This window comes from Aspergillus campestris (assembly GCF_002847485.1).
Source record: "Aspergillus campestris IBT 28561 chromosome Unknown P168scaffold_1, whole genome shotgun sequence".
NCBI classification, from domain to species: Eukaryota; Fungi; Ascomycota; class Eurotiomycetes; order Eurotiales; family Aspergillaceae; genus Aspergillus; species Aspergillus campestris.
The window spans coordinates 2,295,453-2,318,331 of record NW_020194336.1 but is presented as its reverse complement, the minus strand read 5'-3'; the positions used below and the strand labels follow the sequence as shown (position 1 = coordinate 2,318,331).

The 22,879-nt window shown below is 52.9% G+C and overlaps 8 protein-coding genes across 8 annotated transcripts; 4 read left to right on the top strand and 4 right to left on the bottom strand.

Moving 5' to 3' along the window:
- Positions 1–824: 824 nt before the first annotated feature.
- P168DRAFT_262890 (protein kinase domain-containing protein) lies at positions 825–3,017 on the bottom strand. Its single transcript, XM_024834769.1, has one exon. It carries the CDS (start codon positions 2,865–2,867, stop codon positions 837–839), a length of 2,031 nt encoding a protein of 676 aa, XP_024697095.1. The 5' UTR covers positions 2,868–3,017; the 3' UTR covers positions 825–836.
- Positions 3,018–4,673: 1,656 nt separating this feature from the next.
- On the bottom strand, positions 4,674–5,866 carry P168DRAFT_286617 (uncharacterized protein). Its single transcript, XM_024836380.1, has 2 exons — positions 5,080–5,866; positions 4,674–4,949 (listed from the first exon to the last, which is right to left on the bottom strand). Exons 1-2 carry the CDS (start codon positions 5,566–5,568, stop codon positions 4,689–4,691), a joined length of 750 nt encoding a protein of 249 aa, XP_024697094.1. The 5' UTR covers positions 5,569–5,866; the 3' UTR covers positions 4,674–4,688.
- A 79-nt stretch (positions 5,867–5,945) lies between these two features.
- On the top strand, positions 5,946–6,656 carry P168DRAFT_286614 (uncharacterized protein). Its single transcript, XM_024836379.1, has one exon. The coding sequence runs from the start codon at positions 6,176–6,178 to the stop codon at positions 6,335–6,337; it is 162 nt and encodes a 53-aa protein (XP_024697093.1). The 5' UTR covers positions 5,946–6,175; the 3' UTR covers positions 6,338–6,656.
- A 1,580-nt stretch (positions 6,657–8,236) lies between these two features.
- P168DRAFT_286613 (putative AT DNA binding protein) lies at positions 8,237–10,522 on the bottom strand. The gene has a single exon (XM_024836378.1). The coding sequence runs from the start codon at positions 10,255–10,257 to the stop codon at positions 8,374–8,376; it is 1,884 nt and encodes a 627-aa protein (XP_024697092.1). The 5' UTR covers positions 10,258–10,522; the 3' UTR covers positions 8,237–8,373.
- Positions 10,523–13,177: 2,655 nt separating this feature from the next.
- Positions 13,178–14,815, top strand: P168DRAFT_286611 (aldose epimerase family protein). Its single transcript, XM_024836377.1, has one exon. The coding sequence runs from the start codon at positions 13,462–13,464 to the stop codon at positions 14,680–14,682; it is 1,221 nt and encodes a 406-aa protein (XP_024697091.1). The 5' UTR covers positions 13,178–13,461; the 3' UTR covers positions 14,683–14,815.
- A 381-nt stretch (positions 14,816–15,196) lies between these two features.
- On the top strand, positions 15,197–17,045 carry P168DRAFT_314584 (crossover junction endodeoxyribonuclease; the record flags this gene model as incomplete). Its single annotated transcript, XM_024839797.1, has 2 exons — positions 15,197–15,210; positions 15,335–17,045. The coding sequence occupies 2 exons, from the start codon at positions 15,197–15,199 to the stop codon at positions 17,043–17,045; spliced, it is 1,725 nt and encodes a 574-aa protein (XP_024697090.1).
- Positions 17,046–18,300: 1,255 nt separating this feature from the next.
- Positions 18,301–20,225, bottom strand: P168DRAFT_286610 (diacylglycerol/polyprenol kinase family protein). The gene has a single exon (XM_024836376.1). The coding sequence runs from the start codon at positions 19,921–19,923 to the stop codon at positions 18,766–18,768; it is 1,158 nt and encodes a 385-aa protein (XP_024697089.1). The 5' UTR covers positions 19,924–20,225; the 3' UTR covers positions 18,301–18,765.
- A 206-nt stretch (positions 20,226–20,431) lies between these two features.
- Positions 20,432–22,586, top strand: spb4 (ATP-dependent RNA helicase SPB4). The gene is made up of 3 exons (XM_024834066.1): positions 20,432–20,755; positions 20,814–21,317; positions 21,378–22,586. Exons 1-3 carry the CDS (start codon positions 20,466–20,468, stop codon positions 22,522–22,524), a joined length of 1,941 nt encoding a protein of 646 aa, XP_024697088.1. The 5' UTR covers positions 20,432–20,465; the 3' UTR covers positions 22,525–22,586.
- Positions 22,587–22,879: the final 293 nt, after the last annotated feature.

Genomic DNA, 22,879 nt, shown 5'->3' with positions numbered 1-22,879 from the left:
AAGAGTAAGAAGACTCGAGACCCCGATTCGTTTTGCTTCGCGGTACCAGATACCTACCTACCCACCCAGTTTATAGAGCAGCAGCAGCTAGCCGAGATGCGTGGAAGCCAAAGGGTTGAGTGGTTTGGGTGTCGGTGAAATAACCGGCGGGAAAGAAGACAGACTTGTCTGTTGTCTCTTTTGCTTTTGTAACCAGTCCAGATTGCTAATGTACTTACCTACCGACTTGACATCTCATACTCATGAAGATGCTGTGGACGAACAAGTCTGACATGCGAACAACGTGGTAAAGCAAGCCAGCACCTTCGCGTAGCCATGAAAGAAGGAATTACACATGCTTGTTGAGTGGTAAAAACAGACAGCGGGAGTATATCAGAATATTCATTCGGCATCATGGTATCTAGATATGAATGAAGATAAATTCAGGTAGATATATCCAAAACCAGTCTCGCAAGAGGGATACTCGGTTTCTGAAACAAGAGGTCACGCATAGCTGTGATCTTGCCACTGTCATCCATAGTTATATACTCAGCGCTGATGAATATAAACATGTCCATCTATCATTTATACAAGATATACCATCCATTCCGTCTAACATCAGAAAGTCGTACCATTTTCATAACCAACACACATATCAATGAACATAAGAAGAGATTAACAAGTCGAGAACAGACAAGGATGACCGGGGTATCAAACAGAGAAAAAAGTGGGTAGGGTAACAGACACATCTTGAAACCACGCTAACTTGAGATGAAACAAGCATAAAGACAGTAAGGAAAAAAAAAAAAAACAAGAAAGGAGTTTATGAACAACTCTCATGCCATCAGGTTATATCCTTACCAAACACCGCTCGCCGTGCTACTCGCATACTCGCTCGTCGCACCACTGCTATACGCGTAGTCCTCCGGCGTGAAACGAAACTGCGACGTCTCGGGAGATAAAGTGACGACGCTGGCGGGAGTCAGCGGCGGCGTCATGGGACTATCGGAGTTCCGCGACGTCGGGCGGGAAGTGGAGATGGACGACGGGGGGAGTCCAGTCTTTTGTTTGTGGCGAGCGGCCCAGTGCGGGCGGCCGTTCTCGCGCAGGTCGGAGGTACAGTGAATCGTGGCATCGGGCTGCTGTTGCTGGATGACACAAGCAAAGTGGCGCTCGATCTGGGAGGCGGATGGGCGGGTGGCGGGATCCTTGCTCAGCATGCTGCGCGCCATTTCTAGCATGGGCGGGAGGGCGGCGAAGATGGGGTCTTTCTGTTTTTTCGTCGCGTCGTGGTCGAGCAGGGTTATCCACGCGGTGACCTGGGCCAGGTTACGGTCGAGGTGAAAAGAGCAGTCAGCGACGCCGCCGCCGCGGCCGGCGGTGCGGTTTTTGGCACCGCGGTGGTGGACGAAGGTGGAGATGCGGCGCTTGCAGAGATGGGTGAAGATGTCGAGGAAGACAGCGCCTAGGGAGAAGATGTCCGACGCTGCGGGGTGGGTCTGGTGCGATTGCCAGGTGTTGACGACTGCTGTTTGGGAGTGGGTGCTGGGGAGGCCGACTGGATTGGCTCGGCTTGTTGATGAGGCCCGGCGTGGGGAGCCGGGGGAGGTGGGCTGTGACGGGGCGCAGATGGTGGGTCGTCGGAATGGGGCGATGATGCTCTTGCGGGAGCTTCCCCCGCTTGAGCCGGATGATGATGAAGACGGCGTGAAGGAGTGGCGAGAGGGGGAGTTTGGGAATCCGATGCGGATGGCGGTGCCTTGGGAGACGGTGGACTCGGGCCGTGCGCTCTCTGCGTCGGGCTCTACCTGATGGGGTTGTTTTGTGAAGCTGAGGTTTAATTTCGTCGACCCAGATGAACTTCTCCGCGCGGTGCGGCCTCCGGATGGTAGGGCTGATTTCAGTGGGCCGGTCTCGTGCACACTGGCGGAGCGCACCCAGCGCTCAGGGGCGCCATACTGGTATGATTCCACGTCGTCGACTTTGATGGGGGAGAGCAGCGTATCCAGGGCCTCGAACTGTCCCAGGAAGATCTTGGAATCGGCATCGACGAAGACATTTGATGGACGGATGGAGCCGTGGGCCTGGCCGTGGGCGTGCAGCCAGGCGAGGGCATTTGCGAGGCAATGGGGCCAGTTGAGCAAGACCGCTCGACGGTGGGGTTTGGACAGGCGTTTGAACGGTTGCGGAGCGTCGGTGAGAAACGACATCAGGGTGCGTTCGTAGGCCCCCGAGAACAGGATGCACACGGTGTTGTCGACGAAGTAAGACCCGAAAATGGAGCAGATGTGCTCGTGGGAGAGTCTCTTGAGGGAGCGGATCTCGTCCAGCACTTCCTCCTCGTCGAAAAAATGCGGAGCGCCTCCCACGGTGACCTGGGTGCGCAAGTACACTCGCGGAACTGCGCCAGCGAGGACAACTTTCTCGACGCCTTCGCGGGCGAGGGTTGGCCCCGTCCGCAGGAGCTCGACGGGGACGCCCTCGTTCTCCGTGTATTTGACGTGTTCGCCTTCCCGGATGCCGCGCACGACGAATCGCCACTGCGCGAGGAAGAACTTCGCTTCTAGCTGGGAGTCCTCGCCGGATGGAGAGAGCGAGAGTCGGTCGACGCTGTGGGCGGCGATGGGAAGATCCGAGTCATCGAGGGACTCGTCTACCAGCGCGAAGATGCGCTCGGGAATGCCGATATCAACCAGGGTGAGGAAGAGTCGACCCGCCTTGGTGAGGATCCACTCGAGGTAGGTCTCGCTGGTCAACCCATCGCCCCATGCTAAGGGGCCGACTAGCTGGGGAAGAATCTCCTTGGGAAGTTTACTGAAGACGAATTCCGGACACAGGGTTGCTTTGATTCTGTCTTCGGGCCACCAGATGGAGGTGATGACAGACATGGTGGGCGCATTCCTGGCCGGCCGACAGAAGGGAGCTTGGTCTGGGGAAGATATAATATAAATGACCAAATTCTCGGGACACTGCACTTTCTTTTAGGTTAGCGACCGCATGTTATTGTAGGTGCTCAACCAGAAACTAAGGGGCAGAAGCAGCTCCACTTGCAATCCCGGAAAAGATACCGGAGGGAGAGCGGATGACGGAGGTTGCAGTGATGGCTCATATCACTATCAGCCTCGACACGAGGCTTATCAAGCGTCCCAAAGGGGATCTTCACGGCAAAAGCAACGTGATAATCAATAGTGGAGGATCCCATGAACTTAACGAACGGCCAAGGTATCATTATCAACTACGATTGTCCGGGATGATTGGCTATTGTTAACGAACTGTTCAAGGTAACCATGGGATCCCTAGGCTCAAACCCAAACCCTGAGAATATCTATATCAGACAGGCACAATCCATGATGCAACCAATGGCGATCGGGACACCTGCGGTGCCAATGTTAAATCCTGAGGCTCGGGAGGAATGGTTCCATCCTTCCTGCGGCGAACGCGACACGACCGCTGGATCGGCGAAGGACGAACTCATATAGCATTGATTCAAGAACCGAGTAGGGGTATTATATGACGTTTCAAAAGTTGCTTTTGTTTGGCCATTGTCATCTAATGGCGGGTTTAGCGCATCCCACAACAATGAGGCAAAAGCCCAACGGTTGACCAGTCTCCACCTTTTGTGATCAGTAACAAAACCCAATGCTCAAAATGTGCCTTCCAGCCGAGCCGGGGATCCGTCGGCCAACATGAGTGGACGAGAAGCAGTGCAAGTGGCGTCGATCTGGCCGGGGAAGCAAAAGTCCAACAGCCAAATACAGCACAGCACAGGCGAGTTTGACTTCTCTTAGGGCAAACGGCCGTCATGGGACCCTGGTCGGCTTATCAGTGACATGAGGGGAAACGGGGGCTTTAGTCAAATTGGGCCCGAGATAAGGTGCTTGGCGTGTAGTGCATGGGCCCATAGAATATCGCATGGATCTACAGAAATAGATAGGTATAGGTCAAAGCGGTAGACGAGATATCCGCTGTCAATTCGGACGGGTTTCCATCTCTTTTCGCTGCCGTTGCGAGGCTGTTATCGCAAGCCTCGGCACTCTCCGTCCTTCCTCCGGGGCATTCCGTCGGGTTTAATGGAGTATCCTGGAGAATGAGAACACATCTCCCGTGGTTACATTCTTCAGGAAGAAAGGTTCATTCATATATACTTGGTTTCTGTCTGGGAGTGGCCGGGATAGACAACTGATAAGAGAGTGGACAGATCACCCAAAACAGGTCCATTACTTGCAGGTTGAGATCGCAAGAAGATTACTTCTGGAGTAGTAGGCAGTAGACTGGTCCATACAATTAATCTAAGTAATACATGTTTCGTGACGTCGAAAGTACCTACGGCTCACTAGGGAGTGGAGAGGAGTCGATAGTTTGTCGACAGACAAGGTAAATAGTCGATTGTACGGAGTACTATTCTACGAACTATACAATCTGCTTCTTCCGATACGGACAGGCAGGAACATCATTCACTAGTTGTAAATTCCATACGCACAGTATATATTGCCCTAAAACCTCATGGAGGGGGAAGACAAGAAAGGAGGTAATGTACGCTACTACCAACATTTCTTGTATATAGGCCAGCTTTTTGAATCGAGACAAGGCTGACCAGTGGACTACAATAGTGCCAGCCCTAAGGACGTCAACTCATATGGTATCATATATCATAAACTATTGTATTGAATGATCTTCGAATTATATAGCAGATTGTCATTATGAAGCCATTACCACGTCCTCCTGAACCGCCGCAATCCACCAGCCCCACCCCATTTCGCCAGCGCCATGGGATCCTCCTCCTCGTCGTCTCCATCCTGCGAGCGTCGGAGCCGACGAAACCGCTGCGACGGTTGTCGTTGCAGCGGGTCGTCGCATGACTTGCGCTGACTCCATACCTTGCGGAAAATTTGCTGCTCGTCATCTGATTGTCTGGCGCGATTGTGGAGGAATTCCTCGTGGGCTTCTTTTTCCTCATTCAGGGCTTCAATCTGTTCGAAGAGATTAGGATTTCGGATATTCAAGGACCACGAATTAAGGAGTCTGTGACTGGAACAAAAAGAAAGGAAGGAATAGGGAGAGAAGAATAAGGAGTAAGAAAGGGGATGTGAGGGGACATACACGAGCCAACCAAACCTCCTGTTCGGAACTCCACGCCTTCTGACATCTCCGCAGTTCAACCTCCGCAATTTCCAACTCGCGCTCCTGCTCCTCCGTCCAGCGCGGCCTATCACCAACGATATTCGCCCAACCCACAGCCCGCACCGCTGCAGGGCGTCCTTTCTTGGCCGCTGTCGTCATCGCCACCTTGCCCTTGCTGCTACTGCTGCCCCGGCCACTAGTGCCGCTACTGCTCGGGTTGCAGCTAGTCTGGCGGTAGTGGCGGCTGTGGGGAGGAGGCTGCAGCTCCTGGAAGCTCACCGCTCCGTGGCGAGTCCGGGGATGGTCAACATCGCTGGGACTCTTCAACGTCACTTGGATCGAGGAACTTTTGATGTATTCGGTGGCTTTTTCTTTCCGGGGCGTGGAGGAGGAGGACGGTGAGCGGGCGAGGTGTTTGGTGCGAGTCGGGAGGTGGAAAATGTACTTGACTGTGCCGGTGACGCCCATTGTGTTGAGGGATGAGGTGTGTGCTTTTTAGGGATGATAGCAATGTGTATTGAGGTAGCGGTGTATGAGTGAGTGGAAGTCACTCTGTTCGTTCTTTTGTCTGGTTTTGTCTTCGGTTCTCTCTTTTTGGCCCCTCACAACGCTTGGGCTCAATCCTTTTCTTTTCTTTTTCTCTGCCCCCTTTTTGGAGATTATCAATTCCCAGTTCGGTTGACTTTCCTGTAAACTGACGACAACCGCGTGAGTACCTTGTTGCTTTGTTCTCCAGACTCAGTGATAACGTCTAGTCTGATCACCAGGGTCCTGCCGCCATCGTGGGCTCCACGAAACTTTATATCCCCCGGGGAAGAGGACTACCCCCCCCCCCCCAGACCACCCAAACAGGAAAAAGCAAAAATAAGAAGCTAAAGACAAAAGGGAAAAAGGGAAAGTAAAAAGAAATCCAACCAGACCGGTCTGGAAGCCATCCATGTACGAGGATGTCATTCCGCCGCCCTGGCATCGAGGCCACATTACTCTCAGCTAGAGCCCGACTTCACGTCGGGTCCCCTACAAGCCAATAAACCCACAGATGGCCCACTCACACATCATCGTCAGACATTCCGACATGGAAGCGCTTCCGGCGTCTCTTTTTCTGCTTGGCTGGTGGCCCTCCCTTTCTTCCTTCTCCTCGAAAGGACCCACCCTCTGTAGACGCTCTCCCTACATGGCCAGCCCAAACTGCCGCGGTGAGCGAGGTTTAGTCGAAACAACTCCTCCCCGTCGTTGACGCAGTCACTAGAGTTGCTAGTCTGATCTGATCTATCCATCTATCCTGGGTCCGTTCACTACGTGGAACCCTAGTTTCGGGAAAGTCAGGCCCGTACTGCATACAGTCCCGATGGCAAGCGGAAACGTGGCCGGTGGATGATTGATCAATCGATCTTACTGTCTCACGCCGAGATGTATAGACGGACATGGAATGATGTGGCAAACCGTGTTCGCATGGTCGTAGTGTTTTGTGTGGCTATTCCCATAGGGTTCATCCATGTACATACGTCCAACTGTGCTGGGCTCGGATAAAAGACCAAGGAAGAAACATGCACCCGACGCATCTGTCTAGGTAGATATTATGGTGGCAAAATGGATTTCCCTACCCCAAGTCCAAAACAGTAATCAAGCCAAGGATTCGAAAGTAGTAATTGGACTCGTGACATTCAGCATTGACAGGCCAAGCGCCGGAACCTGAACTTTCAATACTACCAGCCAATCAATGCATGTATTACATCTCGGATTCGAAGAGAGTAAACAGGAATAATCCTGGTCTAACACCTGCGCATCCAATGAGGTTTGAAGGTATTCACATGAGAGACACGAAGAGGGAATTGTACATGAATCGGTAGAGCATGTCATATACAGAGGAAGAGATCTGTGACCATCATTGGTTCGCCCACCCGCGAAATCCGAAGAAAAACTTGGAAGAAAAAGAAAAGAAAAGAAAAGTCCCAAGGAGACAGGAAACCCAAGAAAAGTTCCATCTGTGAAATAATCTAGCTGCTGATGGGATCTCATCAAAAAACAATCCCAATCATCAACGCCACGCTTAACATCGTCACTGTCTCCGGATCTCAGGATATTTCTCGCTCCACGCGCTGTACATCGTGTTTCGCCTTCTGTGGTGACATGAACTACCTGGATAGTGGCAGTTTATCGCTGGTGTTTGGAACAATATATTGCAATGGTCCATCTTTCCTTCCAGTCCGATCTTGGCGAAATATTGACCATTCGGTTAGTATCTGTTCTGATACACGTATGTTCCGAGGCCACTCATTGTCTCTGAAGAGCTCTACTCCCCATTTCTTCGGTGTGAGGAACAAGCCAATTTTTCCATCTTTGATATCCGTCTGGATCACGAATTCAGGAGACATGAGAACATGACTGTCCAGTAAAGAAAACAGGCAGTGATAAATCTCATTTTGGTACTGTCCTTCCAGTGGTTGGGCTAGCTGATATGGCTGGAAATTTCTGATAACTTCGAGCGCCGATTGTAGAGTATCATGATAAATCTGGTTTATCTACCAGTGTCTTTCTTAAAGAAAAGACACTGACAGTACCTAGACGATTGTGCTAGCAAACAGTATCAAATAAAGTACTCTATAGAATTTGCACCTACCACCGGTGGATTTGGATATGAAGTGTCCATCACTACTATCAGTTCTCCGCATGGAGACACCCATTCGCTATGATATTATGCTGGAATATCAAGCCCGATCAAATGCCGATTTGATATTTTGGTGCAGTAGCTGTCGTGTCATCATTTGTCTTACTGTGAGAATGCAAGTATGCCAGAGGCAAGAGTGGTGAGATGGAGGAGAATGAATGGGAACAAGACTTGTTCATGATAAAGCTGTTTATATCATGGGACTGTAGTGCCACACCTGCGTTTCGCTTGTAACTCTCCTGATTCACTCTATACTGTGATTGTGACTTTGAAAACGAAATTCATCTTAACTATGGAAAGACTCCTGCTTGAGTTAGTATATCATTATCATCCTTCACACTAGTCGAATCTGTCAGTCGTCTGATTCCTTCAGTATCCTATTGAGAAAGAGAGCGTTTAAAGTTTATTGAACAAATTGGATTGGATGGATATCTTGGAAAATTCAATAGGCCACCAGGGCTATTACTATGCTAATATCACTCGCTCCCTTATCCAGCTAGCAAAATGTAAGGCAAAACATGTAGGTACATACAACAAGCCAAGTTAAGTCAAGTTCAACTCCCATGAACCAGTGATATGCACGCTCAAAAACAAAATCCCAAACTCTAAATACCAATCGTGGTATCTCCCCTAATTTGTTCCCCAATAATAACACTAATCAGTCGTCTATGCAACTCAGCTTCGCTCCACCCAATCTGACCTGTCCCCCCAGCCTGCAGGTCAGCCTTGGCCAGCTCCTGCACAAACCGGTCGATGACAGCAAACTGGCGCTCCGTGACGGGCACTCCGTGCGCCCCGCTCGACGTCCAGATCCAGTCGCCTATGATGTCCGGGCGTCCGGGCGCGGAGAAGTAAGGGAATCGCTCTGGGTGCTGTTTTGCTAGGCGGTAGAGGCGCCGAAGGAAATTGTAGTGGTCGTTGGAGAAGTAGCCCGAGACGGATAGTGGAAGCTGCCGTTCGTAGGCTTCGCCGCTTATTTCTTTGGTTGTGACGGGTTGTGGCTCTTCGATGACCTGGCTAGAGCGTCTTCGGGATAGGCTTTGCCGCGAGGGGGGCGATCGTGTGGTTGGCCGGGTGGGTTTCAGTGTTGTTTCTCTGGATGCGATAGGTTGTGGCTCTTCAATGACCTGGCTGGAGCGCTTGTGAGAAAGGCTTCGCCGCGAGGGGGGTGATCGTGTGGTTTGCGGAATGGGTTTCGGTGTGTCTACTGGCTCTATCTCCTCTTCATCATCCACCTCTTCATCATCTATCTCGTCGTGAGAAGGTGGATTAGCTTCAGACACCTCATCCTCTTCCTCTTCCTCTTCAATAGGGACTTCTCTAGCGAGAGGAGACTCGGGATGTGCAAATGATTTCCGCACAGGAGCTTTCAACCATCCTGGTGTGAGACTACTGATCTTTTGGAACCATGTAGATGCCTGGTTATCGCGTTCGATTGGACGCGATGGCGTAGAATGCACGTTGGACGTCTCGTGGGGCGATCGTCCCTCGGATACCGCGGCACCTGAAATACTGCTGTTTCCGTCTTCGTCGCCTTGCAGATTGGCGTACTGTAGGCTTTGCTCGTGTCGGGTAGTCGGGTCGATCTGAAACGCCTCGTCGTCCGAGCTTCTATGCGGGCTAGACACGAAGTATCCGTCGGACTGGTTTTGCTCAGGCAGATAGTCGTCCACTTCGTCTCGGGCCCAATGAGGCGTTGCTGTGTTGCGAGACTGGGCGGAAGATGGCCCGCGTGTAGAGGTAACGGGACTGCTTTTCCCGTAATAATATCGGGACCGGTTGGGCGTGTTCTCTACACGGAGCAAAGCGGAGACGTCGACCTCTTGCTCTCGCAGCTGTCGCACCCGGGACGGACCCAGGTTTGGGAGCTTTTCTCGCTCGTGGGCCCAGTGGGAGCGCGAAAACATCGCAGGGCTGTCAGCAGTGGATCCAGCCCGCTGGGGGCTCGACTCGGGTTCGGGACGCATGTCGTTGGCGGCATCGTCGGGCATAGGAGAGGAGCGGCCAGCCTCCATGCTATGGTCCTGGGCTTCTTGCTGCCAGATGTCTTCAGAGCCATCATCATCCTCTTCGTAATCATCCTGGAAATCGAGCTGTTGTCGCGATTCCGCATCATCCTCATAATCATCCTGAAAATCGGGCTGTTGTCGCAATTCCGCATCATCCTCGTAATCATCCTGAAAATCAGGCTGTTGTCGCATTTCTGGGACAGCATCTGATCGAGGCGTCTTTTCCACATCGTACTCCTGTTCTTGGTCATTCCACGATGTATAGGCATCCTCCACGTCACCATTCGGGCTTGTTGGAGCAGGATAGTCGCTATCAAGAACAATGACTTGGCTCGAGTTAGCCAACTCAATCTCCCTGCTGATAGCCTCCCTCTCCCGTTGCCACTCTGCCATCCGCCGTTTCATTTCGGGGCTTGGGGAGTTGTGGTATTCGTAAGCCGCGTCCGCTCGCTGAGGTGTCGTTCCCGAATTATGCGACATGGCTTTCTCCGTCGACTTGCTTTTCCTGGATTTTGCTGTATTGAGTCGTGCATCTGTCGCTGATTCAACTCGTCTCCGTAACTTGACCAGCTCCTGTCCAAAGTTCAAGCCGGCCTGCAGCTCTTCTTGTGAATCAGGATGAAGGTCGCTGAAAACAAGTTCTAAGCGTCTTCTGGATGCCTCCAGCTCCAGATCTTGGTCTCGTAGAGACATCCTCGCCTTTCGAGAGCTCTTCCTTCCGTGGGGATGCCGAAGAGTATTCCCAAGCGCAATGCCTGCACGGATCATCCTAGCTAACCTGACAAGTGGTCGCCGTTCCTTCAGAGTATATGACGGCTGAACTGGAGAATCCCTTGCGGGAGAAGAGGCTGGGTATTCCAGGGCACCTTCTGGGCTTTGGGGGTCGGGCGAAATGTCATTTTCGGTAGTCGGTAACGAAGGATAGGCTGGTTGCTCGTCCATTGGCCTTACGTCGTGCTGCATGTTTGTAGCAAAAGCATCCGCGTTTGTCTCCTTTGTCGTTTCTGCTGATTTCCGGCGCAAAACTCCATTGGATTCTCGCTCAAAAAAGGGTTTGAGGGCCCCTTTGAGCATTTTCGATTCGGCACTGATATGGTTCTTGGCCGATGGCAATGTATCTAGCGAAACCATACTAAAGCCTTCACTTTCGATGATCGAGTCAAAGTCTCGGTGCTCGTCTGTTGGGTCGGTTTTGTCGGTTGAGTTATTTGTGTGGGCTTCGCCGGGGGAGGTGTTGTGCTCGCTCTCTTTCGCGTTTTCAACGGCCGTCTCCGGTGACTCTCGTCTCTCTTCGTCGGCAGATGGCGAAGAGGACAATACTGGGTAGAGGCGCGGTGGCCCCGGTGTGTGGCCGGCATCGAATGTGTTTTCGGAGGCACGGTGAGATTCACGAGACGGGGAAGGCATTTTTGACGGCGTAGAGTTGAGGTTTCCATCGTTGTGCATATACCCCTGGTCTATGTGATCGACATTCGGTGTATTGAACGACTGCTCAAACGTCACCCTAGGAGAGCTCCGGTCCCGGGAAACTGCCTCATGCTCTTCCTCTGGATAATTCGCTCCAAAGGAGTCAGGCATTTCCAGGCCGGTCGGAAGACCTCCATCGTCTGAATCATCATCCCCATCTGCATCCGCACCGAAATTCAAAGGACTCCATCTAGGTTCGGATATGGGTTCCGGGTGCACAATCGACCGCGCGTAATTATCTGCCAGCTCGTTTGCCTGCCCGGTTGCTTCGATCACATCCGAGTCTGGCGCTTGCTTCTTGGGCCGACCGCGCTTCCTCTTCTGCGAACCTGACGCCCCTGGACCGGGGGTATGGCCTGGACCGGGGGTGTGACCTGGACCCGGGGTATTGCCCGGGCTACCAGCAATCGGCGCAGGTGTCGGTGTCGCATGTAGTTGCATGTCGGACTTCCGCGGGCGGCCTCGGCGTCGTCGGGGTGTTTGTTCCGAATCATCCTTGAGCGGCACTTTCGTTGTCATAGTCGTCGATGGGCGGAGCCGTTTCCGTGCAGGGCTACCCTGCTCTTGATCTTCGTCCTGCGTCGCTTCGAGCGTCACCCGGAGCCTCCATGGTGTCCCATTTCCATCGAGCGGACCCTTGTCGGGCGACAGGGCTCTCTGCCGACCATTAAGGTTCGCGTTCATTGCGGGAGAGGCAGGAAGGAAAACATCGTCGAATCGAATCGAATGGGCGCTTTTTGCCGGGCTGAGACTGATGCGCCGATTACCCTTGGTGGCGGTGTGTGGGGTCTGGAGGAATTTGAAGTTCGGGGGTGACATGACGCTTTTCGGACGTGGAGAGGCCCTCATAGGTGACGAGAGCAGATACTCCGGGTCGCCGGGGGGACCAAGAATGTCCGGCGAGGAGGTCCGGCTGCGTGAAGACATCATCGAATGCATGAGGTATGGGCGGCGGGGGGAGTGAGGGAGCTGGACTCCAGGCGCGTCTCATCAAGGGAAGTCGGAGAAGGACAGTTGAACCATGTAGTTATTCGATCGGACGCGTCTACCAAAAGTAATATCTAAATCCAAGCAGAACAAAGCTTCCGGAAAGCGAACGACAGCGGCCACATGGCGGAAAAACCGAGTCAATGAGAGCTACAGGTGGAATGATAAACAAGCCTCCCAATCGAGCAGCTCCAGCGATCGCGATGGTGTGATTATGTCATCAAGATCGGAGATTCATTGTTCCCGACCGAAGACACAGAGACCTCAGGCCGAAATCTCAGGCCGAGATCAGGCCGGGATCAGGCCAACTCCGGCATTGTGCAGCTCCGTCTACTACCGTAACATGGATTCCCACGGCATTCTTCCCTCTCCTTTGTCATTTCCATGGTGGTTTGTCCTCCTCAAGAATCCCCAAGCAATGGACGGGAAAACTCCAAGCCAAAGACTCTGGAGCCACTAGAAGAGGAGATTACCAGCCTTGACATTTCCCCGCAGTGCGCCGTCCTTTGCCTAGCCGGATCCCCCGCTGGAATTGCCCCGTTGTGGTCTAGTGGGTGGTCTAGTGGCCGCCTCTTATTTCTTACTCTCTGGTGGCTTCACTGGCTTCACGGTTAGTGCACCTCTTGGACTGACGTTAAAGCATCATAAGGTATCATTCTCTCGAGTCACTGGCTACTACCTTTGCACATTCATAGTGAATCAGATGATCTAGTGTTGGATTCACCATCAATCCAACTTTGTCTACTAGTTCATTAATCGTTTGGGTCTATTCATCTATCCCGTCTGTACCAGCCAATCGACACTCGGGGTGAGCCAGTGACACAGACACCCAAGGCATCCCTGCCAGTACCAACAGATTTCCCGCCTTAAGTTCATTCTTAGTTTGATTGCGTCTTTTTCGGATAATTTATCACTGCAACCAACAATTCGGGACAAATCAACTGGGTTTCCAGCAAAAGTGATCTGGAATCCTTAGGTCCCATTCATTTGTTCCTGTACCCGTTTCCCCACTTTGAGGTCAGGTGCAAATGATGAGGTAGTAGGCCGTGCCAGCCTACTCCAAACACTATATAAATAAATAGAATGGGCCGCTCCTCCACACTCAATCAGGGATCCCCCCAGTATCTTGGTTGCTTCCGCTATCTGGTCTGCCCTCGTCGCATCACTCCCCGGGTTTTGGCCATCTACTGTCTCCTTTTTCTCTCTGTCATCTCTCTCTTGGGTGCTAGGATGCATCTCAAATCCTATCTGTCCGCAGCCCTGTATGGCTTGCCGGCGCTGGCTCAGCCCTCCACCGCGCCGACCGACTCGTCGGCGGTGGATCCCTTCAAGGTGTACACCATCAAGGCCGAGAATATCACCGCCAAGTTCATCCCCTACGGTGCCCGTCTGACCTCGGTGCTCGTGCCCGATCGCAATGGCAAGGAACAGGACGTCGCTCTCGGCTATGATGATCCCGAAGACTACGTCAAGGATACCAACGGGGACCACACTTACTTCGGTGCTGTAGTCGGCCGGTATGCCAACCGCATCAAGAATGGTACTTTCACTATCGGCGACACTGAGTACGAGGTTCCCAAAAATGAAAACGACGGACTTGATACCCTGCACGGGGGTAACATTGGTTACGATGAGCGCAACTGGACCGTCACCGCGCAATCGGAGTCCTCGGTGACATTCACCCTGCTCGACCAGGGGTTCCAGGACTTCCCTGGCGATGTGATCACCCACGCCGTGTACAGTGTGGACACCGCGGTCACCCCGGACAACCCGGACGGTCTCCCCCAGTTGACCACCAAGCTGATCTCCGTGGCCTTGACCGAGTCCACGCCCATCATGATGTCCAACCACATCTACTGGAACCTCAACGGATTCAAAGAGAAGAATGTCCTGGAAGACACCTTCCTCCAGATGCCTCTCTCGACGCGCCTTGTCGCCACAGACGGCATCCTGATCCCCAATGGCACGCTTCTGGGAGTTGATTCCTACGACGGTGCCGCGGACTTTACCACCGGGAAGTTGGTCGGCCAAGACGTCGAAAAAGCTGTCGGGCTGTGCGGCACCGACTGCACGGGCTACGACAACTGCTGGATCGTGGATCGGCCTCCCCAGCAGGCGGGTCCCACTTCGTTGGTCCCCGTTCTCTTCATGAACTCCAGCACCACCGGCATCAGCCTGGAGGTGGCCACCAACCAGCAGGCAGTCCAGATCTACTCCTGCGTGGGACAGAAAGGCAACATCGCGATCAAACCGTCCCAGGCCAAGCGCAATAAGGAGGAAGGGATCGATGGCGCCACGGCGGTCAACAAGTTCGGCTGTGTCGTCATTGAGCCGGAGGGATGGATTGACGGGATCAACAACCCCGAATGGGGCCAGCTGTCCGACCAGATCTATTCCCCTGCGGGCGCCCCGGCTATTAATTGGGCTACCTACAAGTTTGGTACCGTTTAGGCTTTTGAAAGATTCCGCGATGATCGACCAATCTATTGATTGGATTTAATTACTTTCGACATGTCAGCTGTTCCTGCATGTCCACAGTCCAGGTACATAATTAGTACTAATGCCACTCTCATTTGGTTTCTTCCCTTTTATCCCCTGATAATGTAGTAGCCAACGTCTTGGCTTAAGGTACATCAACATCGTCGTATTCACGTAATCCGTGCTACTCTCCCACGGGAAGGTAAACTACCTACCTAGAATCCAAAGTAATATCTTTATTATTGTATATCTTTCATTGTTGTTCTACAAGCTGAAGTCAAGTACAAGCTCCCAAACAGGAAACCGGCACTGGGCTAAGGGCGGATCTACATCGGGCCGTTGCACCTTGGTTCTCCACGGCCACCACCACAACAACACTCATGTAAACAACCATCTCATCTCATCCCCTAAGAGGATATCTACCATTCCCGCCGCAGGTGCGGGGCACATTGATGTTTTTAGCGTAGGACTGTTGAAATCTTTCCAGATGGGAATCCCCGGGTAGGTGTATAGCCATGTTCTCCTTCCTGCGATGTTACATTTCCGTCGAAAGGAGAAAACTCGCCATTATATATATCTTCCAATTTCACCGCATTCAACAAAACCGCTAACAACCAACCAACAGACTTATCAATGCAATTGGTTCGGGAGAGCGCATATCCCTATCTAAATTAGCTATCACGCATTTTGAGCGAACGGCCAGACCAATTCGCGTGGCCGTGGACATCTCAATATGGCTCTTCCAAGTCCAAGCCGGTCGGGGAGGTCGGAACCCAGAGTTACGGACGCTGTTTTACAGGCTGCTCAAATTCCTGGCTCTTCCCATCCACCCGCTCTTTGTGTATGACGGGAAGGACAAGCCCCCGTTCAAAAGAGGCAAATCTGTCTCTGGGCGGAGTTACGGGAGTGCCCCGATTATCCGGCTCTCCAAGATCCTAGTGGATCTTTTCAGATTTCCTCGCCATGAGGCACCGGGGGAAGCGGAGGCTGAATGCGCCCGTCTGCAAAGCGTGGGTGTTGTTGATGCGGTGATGACCAATGACGTCGACGCCTTGATGTTCGGCTCGAGTTTGACTATCATGAATTTCTCCAAGGAGAGTGGGAGTGGGAGCGGGGCTGCGACGCATGTGACTTGCTATAGTCGTGGCGACCCGTCGTCGCCTGCAAATGTCAAGCTTGGTAGCCCTGGAATGATCCTATTCGCGATGCTCAGCGGAGGTGATTATCTCCCGTCTGGGGTGCCCAAGTGTGGTAGCAAGCTTGCAGCGGAGATTGCGAACGCCGGGTTTGGCGAGGATCTCCTCGAGATTCTCAATTCAGGTGGGGATCAGGTCGATACGAAGCTTGGTGAATGGAGAGAACGGCTTCAGTATGAGCTCGAAGAGAACGAGAGTGGCTACTTCCAGACCAAGCACAAGGCCGTTCGGATTCCAGAAACGTTCCCGGACAGACAGATTCTGTCGTACTACGCAAAGCCTGTGGTCTCGGCAGCAGACAACATAGAAGGCCTACGGCGTCAACTAGTGGACTCTTGGGATCGGGAAATCGACGCCGCAGAGCTGAGGATGTTCACCGCCGATACCTTCGAATGGAATTATCGCTCTGGCGCACGGAAAGTGATTCGACTACTGGCAGAACCGCTGGTTTTGAACAGGCTTCGCCTCCAGAAAGGGCCGTCGGCTTTCTCGCCGGGCGCCGCCAGATTGTCTGGCAGCAGCGTTCCCATGCTGGAAAAGATTTACAAGAGTCGCACGAGCTTCAGCAACGACGGGCTCACAGAGTTCCAGATGGATTATGTCCCCATCGACGTTGTAGGGCTGGATCTTCTTGCGGAGGAGCCAAACCCTCCTATGCCTTCTCAGGAAACGACGATCTCGGGCGATGAAGAGGAAGAGGCTGACGGTGACGGCGAGCCTGTTATCCAGTCTCCTGTCAAGAAACGGGTGACGAAGCGCTTCGACCCTTTTGCCTCGGAAAAGATATGGGTTTTTGAAGAACTGGCTACGATAGGGATCCCAGAGGTGGTGCAAACATGGAAGAAGGAACAGTACGACAAGGCCAACGCTCCTAAAAAGCCAAGAGCGCGGAAGACAGGCCCTAAAAAGAAAGGACCCATCGATGCGGGGATGAAGCGAGGGAGTATTCTGAAATACGGCACCCTCACAAAAGAGAGATCGGAAATCGTGCAACACAAACAGACAAAGATGCTCGAGGAGGCGGTGTCAACGGCAACTTCGACAAAGCATAGCCCGCCGAACTCTGAGAGTGCACAAACCTCATCGGGCCATGACGCGTATGTCCAGCAGTACATGTCCACTCTTCCAGAATATCGGTGATTTAGCCGATTGTCTGACGTTGTCATGCAGAGATTCTTCCCGTGCATGTAACACCCCGTCAAAGGCCACCCGTTCTCGGGGTTCAGCTAGGCGTGGAGCAGAAAGTCTAGGCAATGCTGAAGATGGGGAGGCTGATGAATATGCTGTGAACCTCTCGTTGAAAAGTCCCTCGCCCGCTGTGCGTGTAGAGGAGAAACGGAGGAGCCGTTCAACAGTCAACCGTAAGGATGCAGCCGCACTACCCAACACGGAAGAGACTACATTTTCCCGCCGTTCGGAACGGGCGAGGCGCCGGAACATGTCGAAGACTAGTGAAGCTTTGGATGCATCCCAAGAGCCGGACGAGGTGGTATTTCTGGGATCACAGACATGCGACAACTCTCAAGCACCTAAGGAAACACCTCGAGCTCCACGGGGTCCTAAACCCTCTTCAAAGGAACCAGTGTGCACAAAGCTTCCAGGCGAGGCCTCCATTCCAAAGGGCGGGAATTCCAATTCGCTCACATCACCTGAGGATGATCCTCCGCTCTGCAAAGCGACCACAACTGAAACAGAGCAAAAAGAGCCAAGTAAAAAGGAAACGAGAGCAAAAAGCGTCGACTTTTCGCCGAAGAAAAGAACCAAACCCAAGCCAACAACCCAGGCCCAAGATAAACCAACCAGCCAAGAAGACCCTGGAAAACGCCAACCTCCTGAGAACCCCCAAATTCCATCCCACGTCGACTCTCCATCGGAGAAGGGAAACAAACCCAAACCAACAACCCAGGCACAAGATAAACCAATCAATCCAGATCCTGGAACACGCCAACCTGAAAAATCTCAAGTCCCCTCCCACGTCGATTCAGTTATAATATGCAACGGATACTGGACAACAGAAGATACCCCTCCAACTGAGCTGGCCTCAGACGACAACGTCGCCCAAAAGCAGAAGATTGATTCTCGTGGCGTTAAGCGCATTTCACGCGTTAGTGTCATTGACTTGCGCTAAACTTTGCCTTGCATTTGACAGATTGGGCTTTGACGCTGGAAAGTTAGCATAGTCATTTTATATATCCTTTCTGACTGCATCCTGGTTTGAACTGGACAGTGGATTGAGGCGTTAATTGAATAACTGCCTACCTACCTATCATAGATTGAGGGATGGATATACCCCAACGCACGCGTTTTGAGCACTAAGCACATACATAATAATAGGAATACATTACAGTGCCACACACACACCCGCAATATAAACACAGAATATTAAATCTCTAAGTTTTCTAATATATGTAACTATGAATGAAGTAAGAAGGAAAAATACAAAGGAAAGTAAGCAAGCTGTCTATGGTGGTAACTTGTTGAAATGTTGCCTTTCCTTGATCCAGACAACGTAGGGAGGGAGGGAGGTAAGGGGAGAGAGGGGGGAGGGGAGAGAAGAGGAGGAATGATGATGTTATTGTGGTATAGGAATGGTAATAATAGACATAGTGATGGAGAAGGTTGAATAATGCTGAAAGGTAGGGTAGGGTAGGGAAGGAAGGGAGTGTCAATATAGGCAGCGGGGTTGAAGTGTTCCTGACAAGTGACGATAAAGGATGATGCTATACAAAAAGAGGTGTGCTGATGAGGAGAGAAACAAAGGGGAGAGAAACAAAGGGGAGAGAAACAAAGGGGAGAGGGGAGGAATGCAAGAAAGAAAGCAAGAGTAGGTATATCCAAGTTGCCCTACTAAGTCAACGGCTCACCCAAAAACCTTCAAGAAACCCCACAGTCCAATCCCACTCAGAACAGGGATCGTGAAGTTATCGTCCCAGCCGAAGATATCAATGAATTCACTGCCAGCGGCCACCAAGCCGGAAACAACACTCATGACGCCGAGCGCCAACGGACCGGTGACCTGGCCCGTGGACGTACCAGTCTCCCAGCCGAGGAGACCCTTAACGCAATCAGGGAGGAGATTGATACGGCCCGTGAACATGAACGACCCCTCCGGGTCATTCGGGAAGGCCCCGTAGTAAGGAACGAAGTAGCCCCAGAAGGCAGCGGCGGTGACGACGCCGACGACCCAGGCGCTGAACGTGCCCGCGAAGCTCTTCCCCTTTCGCAGGCTGAACGTGTAGCGGCCGTAGAGGCGGCCGAAGGTGGAGGCCGCCGTGTCGCACCAGCTGAGAAGGAGGACGCTCATGACGCCGACGTCCTTGGGGAAGAAGCGCAGGGCGGCGTATGCGCCGGTCAGGTACCAGATCACGCCGTTGTAGCCTGTGTATTCCGTCTCGCGCATGAGCGCCCCCAGGACCTTGGTGTAGAATCTGTTGAACCTCTCCGAGCGGTGGCGGATGACATCTGTTGCTGCGATCGGGACCAGGGCGGTCATCAGCCACGGGGTGATCTGCGATGCCTGTACCCCGCGGCTGTACAGGTGTAGGGTAACAAATCCGATCGAGACGTGGAGGGCTTTCCGCGGGATCTCGTGGCGATGGATGAAGTTACGGTAGCGAGTGTGGAGCGGGATCAGGCCCAGAGGGGACGGAGACCGGGAGATGTCAGGCAAGGCGCCGTCGGCCTTTGCAGAATGCGGGGATAAAAAGCCGTTGGAATCCGCTTTCTCGTTGGTTTTCGCTCCGGGACTCTTGACACGCTGCATGGGGTTCGACCGGCGCTGACGCTTTCGCGGGCTTAAAGGAGTAGTGGCCGGGCTGCGCGATCGTAGCCGCGAAGACCTGCTCTCTGTACCCGACTCACCTGCGATCTCCTCCGATACGTTCCCTAGTTGTCGGCGCCGCGCCGCAGAGCGGGTCATGGGAGCCGCATAATTGTCTTGGGAGCTCGATCTGCTATCGGGCGCAGGGGACGGCGAGATGACACGAGGGGTCTCGGGGATCGCATTGCGGGAGGACATGTCGACCGATCTGAGCAACAAGAGTGGAAGGCTTGGAGACCGGATTATCCCGTCAAAGGGCTTCTGAGGGAGTGTGAAGATACTCGAGGCAAAAATGCCATAAAAGAGAGAACTGCCGGCCTCGTTCGACGGAATCGTGGGCGGTTAGGTAGGAATAAGCAGGACAACCTTTCCAGACGATGAAGATGGTGTAGTCTAAGTATACAAAGAAGGTTGCGCCGAATCACAAGAAGAAAAACTGCAGAAATTCACGCATCACGTAGACGATGATTCCTGTAGAAAGGACAGAGTCGCTAGCGCTGGTTAGTTTCCCTTGTGAAAGCTGATGTCGCATGGAGACAGAAAGCGGGCCTGAGGCGCCCGTTCCTCCCGCTGCAAACGGGTCACGTGTGGTGTGGCAGAAAAAAGCACACCGCCCTGATATCTAATCGCCGATCTTTCTGATAAGCGTTTTTTTTCGTCCGGGAAAATATTGGTTTTTCGGCTCGATTTCAAGGAGATATAGAGGGTTATAACCACTTCATTTCTCTCAATTCACTATAATGGCCCCTAAGCCGCCATCTGGCACGTCTGCCAGAGCTTGGGATGGTGTCAACCCCCCTCTGTCGGAATGGGTGCTCGACGCTGTCTCATCTATGGGCTTCACCCGCATGACGCCCGTCCAGGCGTCTGCTATCCCTCTGTTCATGGCGCATAAAGATGTCGTGGTGGAAGCCGTTACTGGTAGTGGGAAAACGCTGTCGTTTTTGATTCCCGTGGTGGAGAAGCTCTTGCGACTCGAAGAGCCCATGAAGAAGCACCATGTCGGGGCGATCATCATTTCGCCGACGAGGTAACATTTCCTCTGCGCAACATTAATGACCCCACCGATGCTGACTTTCTGTTCGCAGAGAACTTGCGTCTCAAATATATAACGTGCTTACGTCTCTACTCGCCTTCCATCCTCCGTCCGCCGCTGCGATCAATCCTCCCGAAGACGGCAATGCGCCGCGCCAGAAACACTCTGCCCTCAAGGTCGTCCCACAACTCCTCCTCGGCGGTTCGACTACCCCAGCGGAAGACTTGAGTAGCTTCCTGAAGAGATCGCCGAACGTGCTAGTGTCAACCCCGGGGCGGCTGTTGGAGCTCCTCTCGTCACCCCACGTGTACTGCCCGCAGTCGTCGTTCGAAATGCTGGTCCTCGACGAGGCAGATAGGCTGCTGGACCTTGGGTTCAAAGAGACTCTGCAGAACATCTTGCGTCGGTTGCCGAAACAGCGACGCACTGGGTTGTTCAGCGCTAGTGTCAGTGAGGCTGTGGATCAAATTGTCCGAGTCGGTCTGCGCAATCCCGTCAAGGTCATGGTCAAGGTCAAAGGGACAGCAGGAGTCCAGGATAAACGCACACCCGCAAGGTCAGTAACAATTCGACTCTCTGCACGTTACTCCTGAATACCTCAGCTAACTCAAAACAGTTTACAAATGACCTACCTCACTACTCCCCCCAGGCACAAATTCCTCGCGCTAAAGCACATCCTCGCCTCCATTGAACCCACTCCCCAAAAGACGATATTCTTCGTCTCCACCTGCTCTGGAGTGGACTATCTCTCCGCAGTCCTCCCCTTAATACTGGGCGACGACGTATCTTTAATACCTCTGCACGGGAAACACCAGGCCAACGTCCGCCAAAAGAACTTCACCCGCTTCATCAACTCCCCCACCCCAGCAATCCTCCTAACGACAGACGTCGCCTCGCGCGGACTAGACATCCCCTCCGTGGACCTCGTCGTCCAAATCGACCCGCCCTCCGACCCCAAGACCTTTATCCACCGCTGCGGTCGTGCCGGCCGAGCCGGCCGCAGAGGCATAAGCGTGGTACTCCTCCACCCCGGCCGCGAAGAAGACTACGTGTCTTTCCTAGAAGTCCGCAAAACGCCCGTCGTGCCGTTCCCCCACCCCATCTCGATCTCGGACGCCGAAGCAGACGAAGCCACGGACACCGCCCGCCAAGCGATCCTCAAAGACCGCACCCTGCACGATCGCGGGCAGCGCGCCTTCGTCAGCTGGCTGCGCAGCTACAGCAAGCACCAAGCGAGCAGCATCTTCCGCGTGTCCGACATAGACTGGGAAGCTCTGGGCAAGGCATGGGCGCTGCTGAGACTGCCCAAGATGCCCGAATCAAGGGAATTCAAAGGCGATCGCACCCTCGGCGTCAGTGTCGAATGGGACAAGTTCGCCTACAAGGACAAGCAGCGGGAGAAGCAACGCAAAGAGGCCCTCCAGGAGGCAGCCGAGGCAGCCGCCAATCCCGATTCCAAACCCCCCTCCGAGCAACCGTCCAACAAGCGACGAGCCAGCGAGAGCGTGGCCTGGAGCAACAACATCGAGACCAAGAACAAGAAGCTGAAGAAGCGGGAGCTGAAGCACGCGAGGCGCGAGAACGAGAGGTGGGAGGCTATGAGCGCGGAGGATAAGCAGAAGGTTCTGGAGACAAGGAAGATGGTTGAGGATATCAAGGCGAAGAATGATGAGGAGAGACGGCTTAGACTCGCTGCTGCTAAAGCTGGCGGCGAGAAGGATAAGGCTGGTGATGATGGGGAGGAATTTCAGGGGTTTGATTGATTGATTGATCGGATTGCTATTTGTATCCTACCTACTTCCCACCTGCAGTGTCTGTCGCTGGTGTGTTTACCGAGGTAGGCGCCGTCTTGTAGATATTGAAAACATCAGTGGTCCTTAGTGTCGCTTGTTTTCTGTTACCTCCCTATGTGAACTTAACATTGGATCCTGTATATGGCATGAGATGTAAGGGTTTATCCCATAATCCGATTCATATTCCAGTCAGGACACCATCATATGCACATATTGAGGATTTGCTATTTGCTACAGTTTATGAATTTCGATCCCCGAAATAAGACTATCCGAAGATAAACTACACACCCTCAAAGTATACCATCAATTTCGCTAGAGCAAGGGA

Excerpts from the sequence above, each read along its gene's own strand:
- P168DRAFT_262890 (XM_024834769.1), bottom strand. The coding sequence starts at position 2,867 with ATGTCTGTCATCACCTCCATCTGGTGGCCCGAAGACAGAATCAAAGCA.
- P168DRAFT_286611 (XM_024836377.1), top strand. The coding sequence starts at position 13,462 with ATGCATCTCAAATCCTATCTGTCCGCAGCCCTGTATGGCTTGCCGGCG.
- spb4 (XM_024834066.1), top strand. The coding sequence starts at position 20,466 with ATGGCCCCTAAGCCGCCATCTGGCACGTCTGCCAGAGCTTGGGATGGT. Across the intron at positions 20,756-20,813 it reads ATCATCATTTCGCCGACGAG|AGAACTTGCGTCTCAAATAT; the intron begins GTAACATTTCCT and ends TTCTGTTCGCAG. Across the intron at positions 21,318-21,377 it reads GATAAACGCACACCCGCAAG|TTTACAAATGACCTACCTCA; the intron begins GTCAGTAACAAT and ends AACTCAAAACAG.
- P168DRAFT_286613 (XM_024836378.1), bottom strand. The coding sequence starts at position 10,257 with ATGTCGCATAATTCGGGAACGACACCTCAGCGAGCGGACGCGGCTTAC.
- P168DRAFT_286614 (XM_024836379.1), top strand. The coding sequence starts at position 6,176 with ATGGAAGCGCTTCCGGCGTCTCTTTTTCTGCTTGGCTGGTGGCCCTCC.
- P168DRAFT_286617 (XM_024836380.1), bottom strand. The coding sequence starts at position 5,568 with ATGGGCGTCACCGGCACAGTCAAGTACATTTTCCACCTCCCGACTCGC. Across the intron at positions 4,950-5,079 it reads AGGAGGTTTGGTTGGCTCGT|ATTGAAGCCCTGAATGAGGA; the intron begins GTATGTCCCCTC and ends CTCTTCGAACAG.
- P168DRAFT_286610 (XM_024836376.1), bottom strand. The coding sequence starts at position 19,923 with ATGTCCTCCCGCAATGCGATCCCCGAGACCCCTCGTGTCATCTCGCCG.